Source organism: Periplaneta americana, chromosome 1 (assembly GCF_040183065.1).
Source record: "Periplaneta americana isolate PAMFEO1 chromosome 1, P.americana_PAMFEO1_priV1, whole genome shotgun sequence".
NCBI classification, from domain to species: domain Eukaryota; kingdom Metazoa; phylum Arthropoda; class Insecta; order Blattodea; family Blattidae; genus Periplaneta; species Periplaneta americana.
This window is the reverse complement of record NC_091117.1, coordinates 10,589,156-10,613,381: the sequence shown is the minus strand read 5'-3', so window position 1 is coordinate 10,613,381 and position 24,226 is coordinate 10,589,156. Positions and strand designations below refer to the sequence as shown.

General features: G+C 36.3%; 1 protein-coding gene across 2 annotated transcripts in view; it reads left to right on the top strand.

Moving 5' to 3' along the window:
* Positions 1-24,226, top strand: part of Dus1 (Dihydrouridine synthase 1) — a 230,224-nt gene that overhangs the window by 189,645 nt on the left and 16,353 nt on the right. For both annotated transcript variants that reach the window (XM_069833200.1, XM_069833290.1), the window contains exon 3: positions 20,731-20,964. In XM_069833200.1, the coding sequence (XP_069689301.1) occupies positions 20,731-20,964 (234 nt within the window). The remainder of the gene's footprint in view (positions 1-20,730; positions 20,965-24,226) is intronic.

Genomic DNA, 24,226 nt, shown 5'->3' with positions numbered 1-24,226 from the left:
TACGTAAGACAAAACATAATCACAAAAAAACATAAGAATACAACACAAGCACAAGAACACAAAAAATACATCACACTAACATACGAAAACAAAAACACACACAAAATTGCAACCTCATTCAAGAAATTAAATTACAACATCGCATACAGAACAAATAATACTCTACAAAAACATCTCAGCACACAAATAACACAAACAAATACAACCACACAGGCGTATACAAACTCAAATGTAACACCTGCAACAACTTCTACACAGGACAGACAGGCAGATCATTTCAAACACGTTACAAAGAACACATCACAGCCATAACAAAATTACAAAACACCTCCACATATGCAGAACACATCACAAATGCTAACCACACCTACAGAGACATCAACATTGACATGGAAATACTGCACATCCAACCAAAAAAGCCAGAAACTCAACACACTAGAACAATATGAAATATACAGACACACAAAAACACATCCCAATGAAATTCTCAACATACAACTCAATTTCAGAACACACACACTCTTTGAATCCACATTACACCACACGAACACACCCTCACAGGAAACAAAACAAGAGGCGCCAAGATCAACAACAATTAGTTCTGAGAATGACCCATAATAGGTTGAAACATGTAAACCAGGTACGATAGAATTTAACACAAGAAAGTCATATAATACATATTCCGAAGTGATACAGTGTTAAAAGTTGTGTAATCAAGATGTATAATAATTTTAGCTTCAACATGTCAGAAATGTGATTGAACATACACAAAAGAAACCTTTTTGTTAGAACAACAGTAAAGTTAGTGGATAAACAAGGTACAGTACATTATGGACGTGTTAACTGAAAAATTTTACAGCCGGCGTTCAAAATGCTGGCCATGCATTTGAATGTATCTGTCTAGTCTTCTCCGAAAAGACTCAAGAATGTGCTCGAGCAATTCTGGATCATTCTTCATTTGCTGGAAAGCATCTATAATCCGATTCTGCAATTCTTCAGATGTGGTGATGTCTGTTGGGTAAACTAGCTTTTAGCATATCCCCATACACAAAAATCCAAAGGATTTAAATCCGATGATCTAGGTACAGGTCCTCCTCTACCTATCCACCGTTCACCATATCATCTACTTAGATATCTTCCCACACTTAGAAGGAAGTGGGATGAGGAAAGTGTGGCATACGTACGAAACATGAAAGTTGCCGCTTTACCGTATCCAGACGCTCGATTCACTGTGCCAAAAAAAAAAAAAAAAAAAAAAAAAAAAAAAATCTCGTTAACGGTTAATTTCTGAGGTGATGTTTACTGGAACTCTTTTTGCTTCTCTTCATTTTTACTTCTCACCCCTAAATTTTTGGTCATTTTTGAAATATCTGGTATGAGATATCTGCATACTTAAGCTGTGGTGTGGAAAGCAATGTTTATTATGTTCAAAAATATATATACAGAGTGATCCGTTTGGGTATGGATAAAATAAAAGCCTGTAAAACATTTACTACTGAACTTTATTTGTTGAAACTTTTTGCAGTGGCCCGGGTTCGATTCCCGGTCGGGACAAGTTACTTGGTTGAGGTTTTTTCCGGGGTTTTCCCTCAACCCAATACGAGCAAATGCTGGGTAACTTTCGGTGCTGGACCCCGGACTCATTTCACCGGCATTATCACCTTCATCTCATTCAGACGCTAAATAACCTGAGATGTTGATAAAGCGTCGTAAAATAACCTACTAAAATAAAAAATAAACTTTGTGCATACAACACTGAAAGATGGGAGATTCCTCAGAGCTCAATATGACCCCCATTTCGCACCCTGAACAACTCATAACGTGATGCAATTCAGCCCATGTCCATTGTAACATAAGAGGGGTGATTTGTTGGAAAGCTTGAGTTATTTTTACTCTCACAAGCAAACATTCTGATTTTTTTCTTCCATCATGTTAATAATGTCAAAAGAAGTACTTATACAAATTTTGGCCACTCGACCGGAATTACGAGACCGTCCAGAAAGTGATTTTCCCTGGGGCCGTTTACAGAAAAAAACACAATGCATGAAAAGATTTATTGAAAGAGATACAGCAATTGTTGCGCTGTTTGTCAAATATCCTTTATCTGCCCCTATCAGAATGTTTGCTTGTCAGATCATCAGTGTTCCTGGGTTTCTGTGAATAGGAAATGTCTTTAACAAAACCCCACACGAAGACGTCAGGAGAGGTTAGATCTGGGGAGTTTGGGGACCAAGCCAAGAGATAGCTGCTTCTCGTACTGGGTTTCGCCTGCGACCTCCTGCATGTTTTTTTTTTAACACAGAACCTGTTTCTACAAATGTTCGATACCACAACATTATGGAATCGTATTTAGGTACATTACGCACACCATACTCACGTCGAAATTCCCTTTGAACTGTTTTAATACTCTCAAATTTAGCATACCAAAGAACACATTGTGCCCGCTGTTGATTTGTAGTAGCCATTTTAATCATTTACGATTTTCATTTGTCCTTTCAGATTATGCATTGTTGATTGTCATATATGGAAACTTCCATCTTTTAATCACAATATAACCAGCAAGAAATTTTTCATACTATCATAATAGCTTTATAATAATAGTTTAATACTATCCATACCCAAACGGACAGACAGCTATGACGGTAACTTACACGTATGTTTATACATCTTGATTACACAACTTTTAACACTATATCACTTCGGAAAACGTATTATGTGTCTTTCACGTGTTCAATTTTACTACCTTGTTAACATATTTCGGCCTGCTATTGGCCATCTCCAGAACTAGCTGTTGCTGTCTTGGCGCCTTTTGTTATGTTTCCTGTGAGGATGTGTTTGTGTGGTGTAATGTGGAGTCAAAGAGTATGTGTTCTGAAATTGAGTTGTGTGTTGAGAATTTCATTTGGATGTGTTTTTGTGTGTCTTTATATTTCGTATTGTTCTAGTGTGTTTAGTTTCTGGCCTGGTTGGATGTGTAGAATTTCCATGTCTCTGTAGGTGTGGTTAGCATTTGTGATGTTTTCTGCACATGTGGAAGTGTTTTGTAATTTTGTTATGGCTGTGATGTGTTCTTTGTAACGTGTTTGAAATGATCTGCCTGTCTGTCGTATGTAGAAGTTGTTACAGGTGTTACATTTGAGTTTGTACACACCTGTGTGGTTGTATTTGTTTGTGTGTTGAGATGTTTTTGTAAAGTATTATTTTTCTGTATGTGATGTTGTAATTTAATTTCTTGAATGAGGTTGCAATCTTGTATGTGTTTTTGTTCTCGTATGTTAGTGTGATGTATTTTTTGTGTTCTTGTGTTTGTGTTGTATTCTTATGTTGTTTTGTGATTGTGTTTTGTCTTTCGTATTATGTTGTCTATTATGTTGGGGTTGTATCCGTTTTACAGAAATATATAGACACTCAAAAACACATTCAAATGAAATTCTTAACACACAAGTCAATTTCAGAACACACACACTCTTTGACTCCACATTATACTACATAAACACACCCCTACATGAAACAAAACAAAAGGCGCCAAGATCAGCATCAGCCAGTTCTGAAGATGGCCAATAGCAGGCCGAAACATGTTAACAAGATAATAAAATTTAACACGTGAAAGACACACAATACGTTTACTTTCGGCGATCGGTTCAATAGGTACCTATTTGTCTCCTTTAGATATTAATGTTTAATCCAGCTTTTTATAGCTCTCTTTCACCTTTTATTAAGTAGTTATTGTTTTATGTTATTGTGCATATGCTTTAACATGCCACACTGTGTATTATTATTGCCCTGACGTACTTCCGCTGGCACACGCTCCTGCCTCTTCATGACTATAAAATGGAGGCCTCGCCTGCTCTGTATTTTGGCATGTATATGGATCGTTTGCGAGGCAATATCTGCCTTTGATTCCCTTACGTTATTACTTCCATAACGCTTCAAATTTCGCACTGAATAGCGCCGTCGAATCTCTCCGCCGCTCCTGCATTTTGTTACACGTGTCAGCCCCTCATTTTTTATCTGCTATTATGAAAGCGGTGTTCAAGCGAGGCAAAGCTTTTCAAGTGGACATTCATAAATTCTCTTTATTTTGGTATCACAAATAACAGAAAAATTATTGCCCGACACTTAATACAGCACAGCTCTTAAAGCGGACCTTCCTGTGTGTGCTGACAATACAGCAGAACCAATTCAAGAACGAACTTCCCAGTTTTTACACGAATGTTGTGTGTATTTGTGCACTATATGTATATATGCATGTATGTTATGGTTAGTAATGTATAGAGCCCGGATGTTTTGGCATAGTGCCTTTTTTTACTGCACTTAGGGCGACCAGATTCAAATCGATAGGAAAGAGGATACAAAGCTTCAAAAAGGAGGACATTGTTCGAAAAAACAGGACAGACAATATGTACTTAGATTTAAGCTTAGGCCTATATATATATATATATATATATATATATATATATATATATATTGTAACTTTTTTAAAACTAGACAACAATGTAACTTTATTATCTCAACAATAGGATTTGCTCTCCACACCGTAACACAGTATTCGTTAGTGCACTCCACTGACGACAATGACAATTTACTTGGACTATTACGAACAACAATGAACTGTTAATCTTAACTAATATTTACAAAGCACTATTTACAAATCAGAACTGTCAGTTCTCAGTTCACAGTTCTTCTAGCACAGTCACTCGAGTTCACAGTATCTCGAACCACAGACCTTCAGAGACAGTCCACTGTACTCGAACTCAGGTCCCTCCAACTGCGGTCCACTGCACTCGAACTCAGGCCTTCGGATGCTGACACAGTTGCGGATGCACACTCAAGTCGAACTCTGGTACACAAGACTGGCTGGCTTGCTCTGTTCACTGGCTTACTGACTGAACTAATCATGAATCACACTGTCCGAGTTCCCTCGCGTTTCTTCTTTTATAACCACAGCGACGTAGCCTGGAAAGTTCGAATTCGCGATTTTTCCACTTCGACGGACTTCTCGGCCTCTCTAGGCAAGCAGAAGATGCGCGCGCAAACTCCCTCGCCGCGTAGGCCCTTTCCCCTCTCTTCTCTCCGCCGCGAGCCGTCCCTCAGTGCTCCGTGGAGCCCGCGCGATCTGCTCTCTTGCGGGACGCTGGTCGTGAGTTCGAATCTCACGTCGCCGTCACATTATATATATAATTTGAACTGGTAATGGAAATTACGGGAAAACGGCTGAACGGATTTTAATAAATGACCCCTCATTTTGAAGCTTGGAACCCAAAGTTTTTCAGAAAAATAGTAGTTTTCAGTGAAATGTCAATTTTACTACATAATTTTCCTATTTTCCAAAATCCATCTGTCGTCAGTTTTGAAAGATAATGGCTTTTCAGAATAAAACAAAACACAAACAAACTACAATAAACAAAAGGCTATTACACGAAGGCCATGACCTGCAGGTTTGCTGACAGTTCAAATTCAATTGGTTATTAAAAACGTCAAGACTTACTAAAAATAATTTACAGGTGTGTAATTTTCTGAGTACAGCTGTGTATTGGATATTAAAATCTACAAAAGTTGAGGTGGTTTGATGTCATTATCACCATTAGAAGTGAAATATTATTGTAGTTAATGCCATGATGCGACTATTTTTCATTAATTGCAGATATTAATGCTATATTGATGATATGAAAGTGAAATGTTTTGGGGTTATGTAAGTAGATGTAGAGAATATCTTAAATTAGATCTTCATTTCTATAATTTACTGAGTGGCGGCTACAGAACTTACATAAGATAATATTGTTATTAAAAATCAAATATTTTTATAGTTATTAATCAAGTGAGGTTGGGTCTTTTTCATATAGGCCTACTTAATGACGGTGTTGTGTAAATATTTATAAGCGTCATTCTCTTCAGTATTGGCTCGAAAGTTTCACCTACAATCCATAATGACCTGAAATAGCTACCAGTATTGCTTTACTCCTACATGAAAAACCCACTGATCGTCCTGACATTGTTACTTGCGTTTTCGCGTTGAAACTCAAAAACTGATGGTGGATAAATCCAAGAAAAAGTATTTGGCATGAAAAAACCATTCAGAGGGAGTATGTTTCATTATTATGGAAGCAAATAACTTTCAGAATGTCTGGTATTCTTCATTGAAAAAAAATCTGGAAAAATGTTTATTTGAACGTCTAATGAGCTTAGTTTCCAGCATTTGCTGCACAAGCCAGTAGTTATATTATAAATTACGTCAAATCTATTTTCTTACAATATATTTACAGTACAGATTTAGGCTTATGTTATCTTAAAAGTATGTTAATATTAGTGCTGTTGATCGATCAAAATATTTAATCGATTAATTATTTGAATGTAATCGATTAATCGAGATTGATCGAGTTGAAAAAATGTTTAATGTACTGTAATACACAATGTGAATCTAGTCGCCCTACCTATTCATCATCTACATTTTATATTCTTTGCATTAACAATTGACGACTGTCACAAGCTCACATTACTCACATTACGCAATAGTACCTAATAGGGATGAATGAATCATTGAAAACCAATTGAGTTTCGTGTTATCGCCGCATATATTTCCACACACTGCGCTGAGAGCGTAACTTTATAGTGTGACGTTGAGTATCTGCCTGCACGTCGTGAGACAAACATCTACATGCGGTCGTAAATACGACCATACATTCGTGTAATGAACGGAGTGTATCAGATGCGTCTTATCTTCGCAAGCAGCCCAAGGCCAATGTCTTCGTGCGCCTACAAAAACTTATAATTAATTCAGTTGTTTCCTTACCTACATTGCAAATTCATGACTTTGTATCATCTGAGGGAACTCCATTTTGTGAAGCGTGTAATGGTCGAACACAGGTTATATTAATGTTATGCATATGTTGTTCATCAGCATATCCACCACATAATAATAATAATAATAATAATAACAATAACAATAAAAATTGGAGATTTATCCTTCGAAGAGGTGGAAAAATTCAAATATCTTGGAACAACAGTGACAAATATAAATGACACTCGGGAGGAAATTAAACGCAGACTAAATATGGGAAATGCCTGTTATTATTCGGTTGAGAAGCTTTTGTCGTCTGGTCTGCTGTCAAAAAATCTGAAAGTTAGAATTTATAAAACAGTTATATTACCGGTTGTTCTGTATGGTTGTGAAACTTGGACTCTCACTTTGAGAGAGGAACAGAGACTACGGGTGTTTGAGAATAAGTTTCTTAGAAAAATATTTGGGGCTAAGAGGGATGAAGTTACAGGAGAATGGAGAAAGTTACACAACGCAGAACTGCACGCATTGTATTCTTCACCTGACATAATATTAGGAACATAAAATCCAGACGTTTGAGATGGGCAGGACATGTAGCACGTATGGGCGAATCCAGAAATGCATATAGAGTGTTAGTTGGGAGGCCGGAGGGGAAAAGACCTTTAGGGATGCCGAGACATAGATGGGAAGATATTAAAATGGATTTGAGGGAGGTGGGATATGATGGTAGAGACTGGATTAATCTTGCTCAGGATAGGGACCAATGGCGGGCTTATGTGAGGGCGGCAATGAACCTCGGGTTCCTTAAAAGCCAGTAAGTAATAATAATAATAATAATAATAATAATAATAATAATAATAATAATAAAATAGCTTAAAATGACGAAATGCCCTTACTTACTAAAATGTTAAAAAATAACCTTAAAGACCATCTCTGCGGTGTAGAGGTCAGCTTGCTGGTCTCTTACGCAGAGGGCCCGGGTTCGTTTCCCGATCGAGTTGAATTTCCTGGTTGAGATTTTTTCAGGGTTTTCCCTCAACCGCAAGGCAAATGCCAGGAAATTCGGGCCACAACATTCCTGAATATCACCGGCCTCATTCATCACCGAAATCATATTCATAATAAATCAGTAATACATATACAGTCGCCATCTAGTTCACAACAATAGAACCAGTCTCAACAATAGTACACAGGCCTTCGGATTTCACCCAGAAGGTTAACTCGCGATATGACCAGAGATGTTAAAGCGAGTATAAATAACAGCAAGAAAAGAAAAACATAAAAGTTAATAAATTAAACAATAAAAACAAAAAAGCGTATATTTTTTAAAAAGTTTGTTCCAGCAAGCAATTCAGAACTACAAACTAATACCGAACATTTTTTTACATATGCGCCAGTTGACTACGTTCTCAGAACTAGTTCGGGATTTTACATTGTTGGAACGTTCTTCAACTGTTCTTTCACGGCCTTCGGTGTTTGTTCTCATATTAAAATTATATTTATCCTCTGAACTTAATTTGTCATAAAATACTCGTATATCACTATCACCTTCTAAATCACCCATGAGCGACTATTTTTTTTTATTTTAATCTGCCCATTCTGGAAGCTTTTTAACCTCAACCTCATATTAAACCATCTTTGCATGCGTCAGCAGTTCAGAAGTCCCAGTTCCTGCTCTTAATCGAGAACCAATTTCACTCGTTCCGAACGAGTTCCAAAGCACGTTGGGAGTTCAGAATCGGTTCTGAATCAGTTCTAGTCTTGTTGGAACGCACATTGAGATACTGCGCATGAGCGGGTAGTTCAGAATCGATTATGAACCGTGCTGGAACAAACCTACATTAAAATCAAAATTACTCTTTTGTTTCTGTTTTCCTTGTATTAAAAATAATTTTAATTTATTAGAAATTCACAGATGGCCATGAATGTTATACCACAGTCTACTATATACAGTCGCGAGGTGTTTTTTTGCAAATCTCATGATAAAGCGCTCCAAGCGGTTAGCAACTAGAAACAATAGACTGTCTATGGTCGACTTTGGACTGTGTCGTATTTCTATCGAGTGCTAGCTTGTTGCGTATTTCACATTGATGCATGTGAAATGTTAGTTATTGGTTGTAATGAAAATGTTAATGGCTAAAATATAATAATTGGAATAATAATATGGGACAAGGAGGATACGTTTGTAGTGCTATAAATTGTAGCAACAGTAAGAGAAAGAGGCCAGAGTTATCCGATTTCCGAAAGATTCAGAAACTGTGCAGAAACAAAACTGTTAATTTGAAGTTCTTTGTGACTGTTAGAATACATTATATCCTTAAATTTCACAATGAAATGTTTCAGTCTAACCGAAAGGACATTAGATACCGGTTAAAGTTCTGTCACTTAGGCTGCTAAATTTCCAGAGAAATAAAGGTTAGGTCTACTTTTTTTTTCAGAGGATATATTTTTAATTGTAGCTATTAATTTTGTTATTATTTTTATGTGTTATTTTACTAAAGACGTAGAAAAATTAAGTTTGTTTTAATGAAATTTATTGATCACGTTTTATTTTCAATTCTGGTGGGATTATTATTGCTTAGGCCTACTTTTTTCTTCAAAGGATATGTTTTTAATTATAGCTGTTAATTTTGTTGTTATTTTTATTTGTTGCTTTACTAGAGACGTAGAAAAAGTCTGTTACAATAAAATTTATTGATCACGTTTTATTTCCAATTCTGGTGTGATTATTATTGCTTAACCTCATCCCACTTTAACTACGTAAGCCTACACTACAAGTACCGGTACACTTAAGTTACTCCATTAATTCATATTTCCATTATTATTGTTGTAAAGAGAAATGCAAATTAATATTTATTGGTTTCATAGTTAATTATCGCTATCGCTATAATCTTGAATGAGTGAAGCTATTATAGTAAATTTCAGTTCGTTTTGCACAAACAAAAATTATATTAACTTATTTCTTGCAGGTATCTTCGAGTTTATGGTGGAATTTAATATACTTCATTAAAATAATAAATTAACTTTATGCATTTAATATTTCAATAATGGAAGGAAGGTGTTAACTTTTTCCAAAAGAACACGACAACGAAAGTGTAACATATTTTGTCGTCTGCTAGGAGAGAGATCTGCGATGATGAGGCGATAGTAGCGATCCTAGTGGTGGGCAACTACCCATGTTTGCATTTTTACCACATATTGAGCTTCGCGACTGTATATAGTAGACTGTGGTTATACTTCAACACAGAATGAGGTATTATTTCTAAATTAAAATAAAACTGACATTTATTGATAGGTACGAAAATAACAAAACTTGTATAACAGTTTTTATTTCTTCTTTTGGAATGTGGCGTTCATATAATGCATTTAAGATTTAAAATATGAAAAAAAGTACTCGTATCTCGCTTTAGGAAGCTCTTACAGTAAAGGGTGTTTGCAGTGGGATTTAATATAACTTCATTGATGGTTTCAATAATTATTTCCTTTTGAAAATAAACTGTACGGGATAAATGCATATACAACATAATATTATGCACACATTAGGCTATATCATACATTAATGTTTCTGTTACTTAAATTTTTATGACGGACTATTTTCAATTGATGAGATAAATCTAACATGTTATGTTAATGATCCGCGGTAAAAAGAGCGTAAGTCGCAAATTTCAAGTTTTCAGTAGAGCAAAATCAAAGTTTGAAGTCTGGATCAATAATACTAAGATGGGCTGAAAGTCCTACGCTCTACAACATTGTGGAAGAAAATAGGCATGAGACCATTATATCATCTGAAGAAGTACATTTTTGTAATCACATAGAGGTCATAACTCAAAACCACTAATTTCTGATTTAAGCTCTTTATAGCGCGCACCATAGGTACATTTGTTTTTTATTATTATTATTATTATTCATTCTTATCTGTTTCTCCTTCTGTTCCTCTCGCCGTAAAATTTACCCACGTCACATTCTTTGTCACCTTAAAGCACTGATGTCAAAGCAAGCGCATTTTTCTGACCTTGACGTCGTGCGCGGGCATCAAGCGCTCGGTATGGAAGGAGGAAGGATTGTGAATATGAATAAGTGGCCTGTTGGATTAAGAAAACAGTGGCGCACAAACTTCAAACGGAACGTGAAATTTTATGTCGTTTTTTTTTATATGTCTATTTGCTGTTTGATATTATCTACTGTATTGTCCGTAAAACAAAGTACTAACACCAGTTTCTTAATACTGCAGTTAATAACATAATAAAGAGTTAAGAAGGAATATTCACATAAATTTCATAGTAGTAAAACTATACTATATTAAGTGAATGAAACATCATTCATAAAGAAAGTGGTATCCCAAGAAAGAGATTAAGTACGAAATGGTAAGTTGGAATTGATATTGATGGTATCTTTAGCCTTATAAAAGTAATCATTAAACTAATCAAAACAATATTGTAGTACAAAGCAAAGTTACCTAGGTATGTGTTTCAACTGTAATATTACATAACAAAACCCTTATCGCATTATGCTTTTAAGATGATATTGGTGCGCAACTTCCTATCATCAGAATATTAAATTATTTTCTCGAAATTTGCTGAAGCTATAGAGCTGACGTTTTTACAACACATGGCCACATATCTTTGTTTATGATGTAACAGTAGTTTCTTTATTAATTCATTTTCTTACAAACATTTTCCATGCGAATATTTTCAAAATTTTCAATACGTATCTTCAGTAATACATATTTATGATATATTAGATTTACGAAAACATTGTTTCAGTACCTGTAAGGCTACTAAATCATACTTATCTGAAAATTTCACCGGTCTGTAAATAGTTGAGAAAATACTGCTTTTGAATAAAGAGGAATCTCGTGAAAAATGAGCATGAAAATTGAAACTTAAATTCTTTAATGTACTTATACTTCTCAGACAAATCTAAAAATTAACATGGATACAGTTTTAATAAGTTCTCTTCCCTTTATCCATTCAATCAGTGCTGGCCAACCCTGAATATAGCCCGACCAAGCGGCATATACTACCTCTCTCGTCTGTCTCTTTCTTTTCCGCTGTAAAGCTCTCAGACTCTCCTGAGCTCTAAAGCGCGCGCTTGCGCCTATGGGCGTCAGTTGACATGATTGCCTTAAAGGATCATTACAGTATTATTATTATTATTATTATTATTATTATTATTATTATTATTATTATTAAACGTGTAAGGACTTAGTAATCTCGGCATACTTACCGGAGCTATTCATGGACGTGTGAAGACGGGTTTGTGTTATAGTTTGCGTGAAATGTTTTATTCTCCAAGCTCTGATGTCCCACGCCGTCATGACATGAGCCTGGCATCGTCCTTCACGTGAGAGATGACAGACAAGCTGTGAGATCGATAGAAATACGTTTTTCGTTTCAGCAGGCGGCATTCTCACAGACCTCTCCGTCTCCGGCTATTTTTATTTTCTACAAAAAACAAGACGGTAGTCTTCGTAGTCCTCTGGATGACAAGGAAATATTACAGAGCTTACAACCCCCATGCTAAACAGAGTCTTTCTTATGAATAACGTGCTGTGTCGGAACAGAGTGCTATCTTTCTGAACTTACTTTCTTCCCCTCCTGAAGGTTTATTTAATGACGGTAGTTACTTGCTGAAAGCTTTTCTTTTCACGGATTTACGTACGGAGTTAAACTGCGATTATTTTTACGTAATGGTTATACAAGTATAAAGGGAAAGAATTGTAATGCTGCAGAAAAAAAAGTGGCGGGGTAATGTCTGAGACATCCGCTACGTAGATACGTCTTCACGGGTATTGGCGAAGAATCGTTTTGTATTCATAGTTATCTCTGAAATCAGAAAACATTTTACAGAGTTATGTCAGCTTTTAAGGAATCTTTAAGAGAAAAGTTCTATAAACAATCATTCATTTGTTTCATTACAGAAGTACAGAGTTGTCAAGGTTACTACTAAAGAAATATACACTTTCAATGTTGTATAAAAAACTGTTCGTAATATCGACATGCATTTTGCGCTGTTAGGTTTCGATAAAACACACTGTTGGCACTACTGCGCTGATTATTGTGCTGACGCAAGTATAATAACTGAGTGGCTGTCTGTGTTATCGACACTGTTAGGTTGACGAACTGTTGCCGAGGAGAATTTCATCTTCGAACATAATGGTGCACCGTCCCACTGGCTCCGGGATGTTAGAAATTATAAATTATCGTTGTATAGAGGTGAATTGGCCGTACAACAGTCGACAACCACGCTTCAGTATAGTGGCCACCAAGGATCCCCGATCTCAAACCGTGCGATTTTTTCCCTTGGGACTTTGTGAAAGAAAAGGTTTACGTCCCGCACTTTATAATGATTTATGTGAATTTAAACAACGCATCACGGAAGCTGTGGCTAGTATCCATGCAGGTATGTTACACCGGGTTTGGGATGAAGTAGACTATCGCCAGTGTTGCCAACTGGACGGAAATTCCGTCAAAATTGACGGAACTTCCATGTAGCGGACGGGAAAAAAAATGGTTTTGACGGGTGACGGATTTTCTGGCGGAAATTAGATTTACATCGTCATTTGACATTTTTAGCTGCTGTAATTTTTAATTGTTTAATTTTTGGGAGATTTTACTTTTTATTTGAACAACCGTCTGTTCCGTACTATGTTTAAGAATTCCTTGTTTCAGATTTCCTCGTAATCAAGTTAGGTGGTGACGAATTATTATTTTAATCAGGATTGGTAAATAGGTTGTGTTCAAATTTGCTCTATGTATATATATATATATATATATATATATTTATTGGGTCTTATTTTTTTCTTAATTTTGACGGATTCTGACTGATTTCCAGGTGTTGTACTGACGGACATACAATTTATGTGTTGGCAACACTGCCTTGATGTGTGCCGTGTGGCACAAGGAGCACATATGGAACATTTGTGAGTTCCCGAAGTAAACTTGGAAAATTACTCCATAAAACAGTGTAAAATGATTCCTGATAACATGAATAGTTTTGGTTTTATTAGGTATTGAATGTGTTTATTTCTTTTATAATAATAATAATAATAATAATAATAATAATAATAATAATAATCCGAGGCACGACAGCCCATGAAGGACCATGAGCGACCAGCCGGCTGCTGGCCTCAAGTCCACATCCCGAAGCAGAGGTGGACGATCATCCAACCAGAATGGAGGTATCGTGTGATTAGCACGATGATCCCCCCAGCCGTTATAGCTAGCTTTCGTAACCGGATTTCGCTACCTATCGTAGCTCCCCAAGTGTATAATGATGCTGGATGGGCACCGGTCCCACACTGGCCGAAATTTCATGGCAAAATTTCTTCCTCCACCAGGACTCAAACCAGTGCACATTCCGTAACGCGTTTCTAGGCATTTCTTTCATAGTAACCCTATAATAGGCTATGAAGATAGTTTATCAATGCTTACTGATATGTAAAACCAAAGCCCACTAAGCAATACCTTCAGCCTGGGATATATCGATAGTAGAAGGGCAAAATAATGTTCTATAAACAGCGCCCACGTTTACGCTGCGTGCCGCATCTTAGCAACGCTTCTTCTAAAGTCCAGTTTATTCTGCCCCGAGACTGGGTATTTGTTTTCTTTCTTATCTAACGCTCTCTCACCCTGTGTACGTTTTGTGCTCTGATTCTAACTTTTTTTTACGCATGTGACGGGACACTGTCAATTTGCATTACAAAATTCGACAGTTTTTGCACGTTTACACTAATTTTAAGTGGTGTCCGGAAGTTTTTGTTTACTAATCTTATAGGACTCGACGAAACAAATGATTTAGTGCAAGTCTGACCAGTCTAGTACTCTCCGTTGCCAAGATATGACTGCCGAGGCATGCGAAAATTGTACGCATAGGCGCCGACTTCTTTGAAATATTGGGGAGGGGAGAGAGGCAAGGCTCCTAACAAAAGTACGTGAAAATTTTAATTGCTTTTTCTAAAAAAATGTCACTACATATTTTACAGAAAATAACATCGTCTATTTTTTCATATAATACGACTAAACAACAACAACAACAACCTACGGAAATTACTTACCCTAAAGCTGCATCTACAGGGTTCAATTTTCCATGCGCAATTTCGGAAGAATATTGAAAGAATCAAGATTAAAACGCGCGTTCAATTATTAAGATTCATGAAGATTTTGTGTCTCATGGTGCGCCGTTTTGAACATCATCTTCACTACGTATATATAGGCTATTAATTAATATTAAATATCAATCTTGCATGCATTGCTTGAATGCGTAAAGTTGAAAGAGAAGTTGAACCGTGTAGATGCACCTTAAGGGATTGAAAACTATGGCCCTTATACACTACATTTTCCCTTTTACAGTTTTACGGGCGTAATTCATAGTCGTCACTTATCAATGAGTGAACCCTTAAGTAGTTACTTATACTCATTTCTAATTCATAGTTGTCCCTCATTCACATAATGAGTGATTACTTAAGTGAGCTGATCTGTACCCTTAAGTGACCACTCATTTTCAAAATGGATACTGAGAATGATTTTGAGGAGTTTGTTGAACGAATTGAGGAAAATATACGTATCCCAAAAAAGGTATATTAGAGACATGGAGAATCCTCAGGAAATGTATAGTGAACTGGAATTTAAGAAGCGATATAGTTTTCAGATCAATTCGAAGTTGTTGCTCTAGCCAAATTGATCGTTATTTATTTGTTTATTTATTTATTTATTTATTTATTTATTTATTTATTTATTTATTTATTTATTTTATTTATTTATTTATGTCTATAACAGGGAAAAGCCCCAATTACAATAGACAGTACAGATATTTGTTTTAAAAGACATAGAATTGCATATACATGAAAAAAGAGATAAAACAGATACAAGTGTAATTACAAATTAAAAATTTAAAAAATAGATAATACCTAAATAAAAGACACAGATCTAGATATAAATGAAAAATGCCAAATAAAAATAAATTAAAAAGAGTTAAGTATAGATATCACAGCCAAAAATGTAAAATGTAGCTATAATTGGCAAATTACAGAGTAAATATAACTCTATGTTAATAAATTCAATATACAGTGTTGCATAGTAGGCCTAATAGGCTTAATTTATTTATTTAAGAAATTCACTACTACAGAACACGTGTTCCAATTAGTAGGATATCTGATAATAACTATAACTAACATGCAACTAGAATTTAACATAGCATGAAACTATTGCTGGATATAACTTTTTCAGTACATTTATTTTATTTAAAAAGCTTCCTCAAATTAGAGGCTGCCATTAGACAAAGCATACAAAACAATACAAGAACAAAATAGAAGATGAGAGCTAAAAGAGTAAGAAAAAAGGCAAACAAATACACAAACAAACAATGGCAGTTTACAGAAGAAAAAAAATTCAAGTAAAGAATGAATGAAAGCTAAGAAGGAAAAAGAAAAATGATAATGGTGCGTCAATTTTTTTCCATACACTGAATTAGAGTCCATATACATGGTTCCGTAAAAGTTTGACTGACTCTCTAATTATGAGGAGGGCCAGTTCGTTCAGAAAAGATTTGTGTAGTCCTAGGGTCTTACAGAATTGAGAAGAGAAGTTAGGTATCGTTCCTCTTGCTCTAAACATCAATCCCGTAACACTGATATCGTGAAGTTGGTATTTATCTTTATAATACGGGATGGTTGGAACGTAGATTGCTCGTTTCTCCTCATGTACGTCTTCGGGCTGTCCTTTGTACGTTTCAAACCTGATGGTGGGATCGATTATCATACCCTGAGACAGGGATTCGCTAATGGCGATCATGTCAATTCGTCTGTTACTGCCATTGTCGGCGGTTCCGTGGACTTCTTCATAGACGATGTATTTTAGTTTTCTAAGGGCATCGGCCAATTTAGTTCTAATTGCATGGTGCCTATGTATACGCAATGTTTCGCCATAAGGGCAGGCTCCCAGGACATGTCCAAGGGATAACTCGTTGTTATAGCAACTCCACATGCAGAGCTGCTTTCGATTAGTTCAATGAGAGTCAGCTTTTGTTATGACGTCATGTCCGGCAGCTGTAAGTGAGCACTCATTACGTGAAAATGAATTCGGAATTGACTTAAGGGTTCACTCATTTTATAAGTGACGACTATGAATTCCACCCTTAAAACTGCAAATATCTCTACGATGTGTATGCTACGATACAGAAAACAAACCGTGTATTGAAGCCGCTCTTGCAGTGCAGACGATAATTAACTTTTCGTGTTCTATTGGCTTTTTCAGTTGTCAGGAACTTCTCCATTTACGCTAGATGATACATGTGACTGCGACGCTACTCTTCTGTGTAAACTGCTTCTCTTCCCGTCAGCGGTTCATAAATATTAAAACAGATTCCTGTCATATTCCAGAGAAGGGTGACACGTCGTAAGTCACGAGGCAGAGATGTTTGTCCCGAGCTGTAAGGAGACAGCCAGATGAGTTTGAAAATCTCTGAGATCGATGTTGAAGTTCTCAGAAACGATAACCTTTCTGTTATTTCACTGCATTTTGGCACCATGGGCTATCTGAGAAGACTGATTACCGTGATTATCTCTCCGGAAGTGAAATTTTGTAAGGACCAAGCAAGACATTCATAATTTGAGTTGAAGAACTATATCAGAAGAAAACTGACCTCACTTTGAACGGAAAATTTTGCAGCTACATCTACAAACTTAAAGAAAATAAGTGTTCATATATCCCTGTAATGTGCGTGTCATGCTTTGAATAGCACATCCCATAACAATCAATCAACACCATCAGCTGTAACTCTGATATTTACATGTAACTAGTGGCTTGTGCAGCAAATGCTGCTAAGTTCATTAGAAGTTCAAATTAATTTTTTTCAAATTTATTTCCAATGAAGAATACCAGACATTTTGGAAGTTATTTGCTTCCATAATAATGAAACATAGGCCTACCTCTCTGAATGGTTTTCTTCATGCTAAATACTTTTTATTTAACCTATACATCTTTAGTTCTTGAGTTCCAATGCGAAAACGCAAGTAACAATGTCAGAACGATCAGTCGGTTTTACATGTGGGAGTGAAGCAATAGCTATTTCAGGTTATTGTGGATTGTAGGTTAGAGTTACGAAAATATCCTCTCCTCTCTCCCCTCTCTCCTCTGCCCTCTGCGCTCGTGCCCTCTGCCTTCGTGCCCTCTGCCCTCGTGCCCTCATGCCCTCTACCCTCATGCCCTCTGCCCTCATGCCCTCTGCCCTCATGCTCTCTGGCCCTCGTGCCCTCTGCCCTCATGCCCTCTACCCTCATGCCCTCTGCCCCCATGCCCTCTGCCCTCATGCCCTCTGCCCTCATGCCCTCTGGCCCTCGTGCCCTCTGCCCTCATGCCCTCTATCCTCATGCCCTCTGGCCCTCGTGCCCTCTGCCCTCTGCCCCCGTGCCCTCTGCCCTCCTGCCCTCTGCCTTCGTGCCCTCTACCCTCGTGCCCTCTGCCCTCATGCCCTCTCCCCTCTACTCTCCTCTCTTCTCTTCTTCTCCTTCTCCTTTCCTTTTCCTTCTCCTTTCCTTTCCTTTTCCATTCCTTCTTATTTTCTTTTCTTCCTGTTTTCTTGTTTTTTGCCTTCTTTCTCCATTCGCTTGCTTTCTACGTGATTCTCAATCTCTCCTACTATAACTTAGATCCTTGTCATTGTCACAAGTTTCATATTCAATCTCTACATTGCCTTCAGAGTCATCATCAGCATCATCATCTGAACTTTCATCTATGATCTGCAGAGTAGTGTCGATCACCACGTAAGTTTTCATCCTGTGTTACTTTGTTAGATAAAACACACTTAAGGGAATAAATAAACTGCACTAACAGAAAATTTTCTATTAATACTATTGATACGTAAATCTGACGTACACTTCCAAATAATTATATCTCATAATAAGTTGGCCAAGCGTGTAAGTTGCAACCTGCTGTCACGACTACTATAGTCAGCAACTGAAAGACGGAGGCATAGCTAGAAGAAGGAGGTGCTCTCTTGGCGGGAAAAGTAGTGAGGATCAATTGTTTATCCATTATACGTCTTGGATAACAAGAAGAACATATTAATTGCTACTTTGCGCTGTATTTTACAGAAATTTTACTTTAAACCTCATTACCCAATTTTGATTTACACCACTTCTGCTCTGAACTGCTCAAATGTATTTGTTTTACCTTTTATTTCTATCGACTATATTCATGTTTTTATTGAATATCACTGGCTTCTGTCTGATTGTCAACTTATATTAAATGTGTATTTTTCTCTCTTTTTCTCTTTCTTCTTCTTCTTTTTTTTTTTTTTTTTTTTTGATCTTGTGTGTTATTTATTGGTTTAAATTAAGTTACTTACTGTATTTAGTAAACTGTCCCTGTAAATTTTATGTTATATTATTGACTAAAACCACACCGTACACGAGCCTGGCTCTTACGGTAGAGGCTAGAAACATTTTTGTTTTATAAATTTAATTTGTACTCACTAGCTAGTTAGTTAAACAAATTAAATAAATGCGTTTGTGGATTCGCCCATACGTGCTACATGCCCTGCCCATCTCAAACGTCTGGATTTAATGTTCCTAATTATGTTACGTGAAGAATACAATGCGTGCAGTTCTGTGTTGTGTAACCAGTTCTTACTGTCACCAGTCTACTATATACAGTCACGAAGCTTGAGTTTTGAGGGTGCTAGAAACAATAGACTGTGACGGTACTATTTTGCATTGCCTGTAATGAGACGATATTAGCGATCCTAGTGGTGAGCAACTACCTAATGTTTGCATATTTACTACGTATTAAGCTTCGTGACTGTATATACTAGACCATACATGGGCACAATTTTCGGTTACGTGAGACACTCGATTTGAAATAGTTTGTTTACTAGGAGAGGAGACTGCAGAGTAGGATGGGAAATATAAACTGCTGTGACCTGCGTCACCTTATCGTAATCGCTAAGGCGGTCAGTGGCGAATTATTAGGAAAGCGCTTGGTTAACGTGAGAGACTCGAAAACTTTTATTCAGTTTGGCAAATTAATTCGGCAGCTTTAATCATCCTCTTTACTATTTCTCCATCATTGAATTGATTTAAATCACAGGCAAGAAATTGCGTAACTACGAATAATATTCCATCACGTTGTCTACGTTTATTTTCTTGAATATTCTGGCGTTTATCAAGATTACTTAATAGATTTGCACGTTCTCGACCTAAAATAATTTCAGAAAATCATATTTCGTTTTCTACGCACATTATTTATTTTTATAAATTTCTTTTGGAAATAATACGTACAAACAACATTTAATTCCTCGTACATTTTAATACAGCGTGTTTAAGGTATAATGTCGTATTTAGTATACTATGCAAATGTTAAGACCACAAATTTTCTTCGGAATAGTACGAAAAATAACATTTAATTTGTCTTACCTTCTAATTCAGCACGTTCTTTTTGACATAAGGAGTAATGTCGTTGTATATTAAATTTATTAATGCCTAATAGGATTTTCGAGCATAACATACATCGTATGTTCTCCCCTTCTAAACAAAAAAAAAAAACTCTTCCTCCCATTTCTCATGAAATAATCGTTTTCTAACGCGTACACACTGCTTTGATAATGCCATTATGCCACCACTGATATTGCTTATGAAAGTGATATAGAACCTGCCCACGCCTAGGAGCTACGTGAGGGAGGAAGGGGGACTGTGAAGGTGATGTCACTCAGAGCGATAAGTTCTATGAAGGTCAGTGAGGCATTATTTCTCAAGTGAGGCACGATGCCCATCCATGACTGTGCTGTCACCTCGTAAAACATTAATATTCCCCTGAATCACCCTTATGCATGAATATCAAAGAAAGTACATGTTGTATTTTATGACTAATTCGTGTATACATGTTTCACGCATTGATTGGGATTTCCTTAAATCCCCTGTCACTGTTTTAGCTGAGGTAATGATAATGTGTTGGCAGGCGTGCAGGTTGCCGCTGGGGATGCAGTTCTGGAAGGAGTCGCTCGGCTCGCCCCGCTACTTGGTGGCCCCCATGGTGGACGCCAGCGAGCTGGCCTGGAGGCTGCTGAGCAGACGCCACGGTGCACATCTGTGCTACACGCCCATGCTGCACAGCTCCGTGTTCATCCGGGACCCCAAGTACAGGAAGGAGGCCTTGGCTTCCTGCGTCGAGGACAGACCGCTCATTGTCCAGGTACACTATAACACCATCGTCATCGTTTGAATCAGCATTATTATTATTATTATTATTATTATTATTATTATTATTATTATTATTATTATATTGGTTGACATCCACACCTGTAGAATAACGGTAAGCGCGCGAAACCAGGTGGTCCGGGTTCGAATCCCGGTCGCGGCGAGTTATCTAGTTGAGGTTTTTTCCAGGGTTTTCTCTCAACCCAATACGAGCAAATGCTGAGTAACTATCGGTGCTGGACCCCGGAGGACTCATTTCACCGGCATTATCACCTTCATCTCATTCAGACGCTAAATAATCTGAGATGTTGATACAGCGTCGTAAAATAACCCACTAAAATATATACAATATCGGTCTTACTAATAAAAACTCTATATACAGACGTTCAACTGTCTTATACTTATACAATGAGTAGCTCGTTTATAAGTCGTGTGTAAATTCCTTACTAATAATCACTACATACGTCGTGTATAACAGTATAACTGTTACACAGCTACGTCATAGTTTCGTCATTACTTCGTTACGAAAGGTAATAGAATATCTGAGGTTCTCTACTGGATCCGGTAGAGCGCTCTAGTGTGGCGTGTTAAATATCGATAGTACAACTGGCTCTAATCGATTACCACACTACATTTTGGTCAAAGAGTACAAGCTACAGCAATATTATTCTAATAATTCTATAATCTTTGGTTTGTTCTTCTGTGGTTACAAGGTAAACATCATCATAAAATGACAGTCGATACGAACAGCTGTTAAAGGGGCGGCCATTTTTTCCCTATACACGACGCTTAAACAAGGGGTTTCGTGTATATAACTACTGCAAAGCAATTCCCATTGTATAGTTACAGCCTGTTTATACGTCCATAGCTTATTCACGGTTTATTAGTAACGTTTTCTGTCTCAACTCTGCATAAATCTCGTATAAAAACTATACACGGTTTATTAGTAAGACTGTATATACATTAGGTATATTATATTCGTTGACGGATGTTGATGACGTAAAATAGCTGAAAACTGACAAGCAAAATGCCTTTATATTTACATAAAAATGTCAAATTAAAAAAAAAAAAAACTTAAATGCTATTAAATTAAAGGTACGGAACTGTTTATGGACAAGTAATAAACAGAAAAGAGCGAATAGTTTTTAAAAGAAATGACAAAAATTACAAAATCACTTCACCGTAATCTCAATCCGTTTCGCCTGAATGTATGAACTCAGTCCATCCAATACAATTTTCCCATGAGGAAGTTCAGTAGAGAAAGGGGACGTTCCCACTTACAAATACGCTTATAGGCCTACAACTGCCCTATGCAATCATCTTCCTACGAGAAAAAGCTGCGAGTAAAGGAACGGGGCAAGAACCGTCACATATTCTCTGTTGACAATTCTTATTCTACAATATCAATGAGGAATATGATAAAAATATAAAGTCGCATTTTTATTCTTGTTAGGAAATATAATAATAAGAAAATATTTAACCTAATGTTAAAGTATAAAAAATAAATACATAAATAAAAGATGAAGTGGAAGAAAGGACCTAGTTTTAAGGGGAAAATCAAGCAATCCCTAGAAACAGTGAATTAAAAATGAATTATCCCTATATTCCCAGATGGCACTCGAATTCCCTATAACTAAGGATAAATCCCTAAGGTTTGACAACACTGGTGTTAGCTTTTTCATGCAGCTGTTCCCTTGTTCCTCCATTGATTTTCCTCCTACCAATCACAGTCCACTAGTTTCACAACATAGCTTCCCAAACAAACAGTTTGAAAACAGTTGGAAAAGACTGAAAACAGTTGGGAAAAGTTTGAAAACAGTTAGAAAATTTGCAAAAAGTTGGGGAAACTTTGAAAATAGTTTGAAAAATTTGAAAACAGTTGGAGAAGACTGAAAACAGTTGGGAAAAGTTTGAAAACAGTTAGAAAATTTGCAAAAAGTTGGGCAAACTTTGAAAATAGTTTGAAAAATTTGAAAACTGTTGGAAAAGACTGAAAACAGTTGGGAAAAGTTTGAAAACAGTTAGAAAATTTGCAAAAAGTTGGGCAAACTTTGAAAATAGTTTGAAAAATTTGAAAACAGTTGGAAAAGACTGAAAACAGTTGGGAAAAGTTTGAAAACAGTTAAAAAATTTGCAAAAAGTTGGGGAAACTTTGAAAATAGTTTCAAAAATTTGAAAACAGTTGGAAAAGACTGAAAACAGTTGGGAAAAGTTTGAAAACAGTTAAAAAATTTGCAAAAAGTTGGGGAAACTTTGAAAATAGTTTGAAAAATTTGAAAACAGTTGGAAAATACTGAAAACAGTGAGGAAAAGTTTGAAAACAGTTAGAAAATTTGCAAAAAGTTGGGCAAACTTTGAAAATAGTTTGAAAATTTTGAAAACGGTTGTGAAAGTTTTAAAACAGTTGGAAAAGTTTGAAAACAGTTGGAAAAGTTTGAACACAGTTTGGAAAGTATGAAAACAGTTGGAAACGTTTGAAAACAGTTGAAAAAGTCTAAAAACAGTTGGGAAAAGTTTGAAACACTTAGAAAATTTGCAAATATTGGGGAACTTTGCAAATAGCTTGAACATTGGGTAAGTTTGAAAACAGTTGGAAAAGTTTGAACACAGTTTGAGAAATATGAAAACAGTTGGAAACGTTTGAAAACAGTTGGAAAATTTGAAGTTTCGAAAGTTTTAAAGTGATTGAAAAAGTTTTGTAACAGTTTGGAAAGCTTGAAAACAGCTGGAATACTTTTATAAAAGTTGGAAGAGTTTGGAAAGTTTTAAATTTTTTAAAATAGTTTGAGAATTTTGAAAACATTTGGAAAAATTAAAAAAAAAAACTTCTCGATTGCAGCGATATTTTACTACTTAATTAACTTATTATTCCCAGAACATAAATTTTACCAGTAATCTAAAAGTATTTGGAATAAATTTGAATAAGGAATAAAAAAAGTTTCCTTCCCAGGCAGGATTCGAACCACGAAAGTCTTAGTTACCAGTCTATCGTGCTCTGGAGTGAACAAGGCTCTGAAATCAGCTACAAGTGTCGGTCTGGTTTTTTTTTTTTGCCACTACTGTTCATTATCTGTTATTCCATAATATGATACACAATGTGTAGGCAAAATTTGATCAATTTTCGGTTTAACAAATTTCACTATAACGAAAATAATTACAGTATCCCTTCGAGTTCGTTATACTGGCATTTCACTGTATTTCGTTATACTGGTATTTTACTGTATTATCATCACCTTACGTACGTAAAACCTCACTTT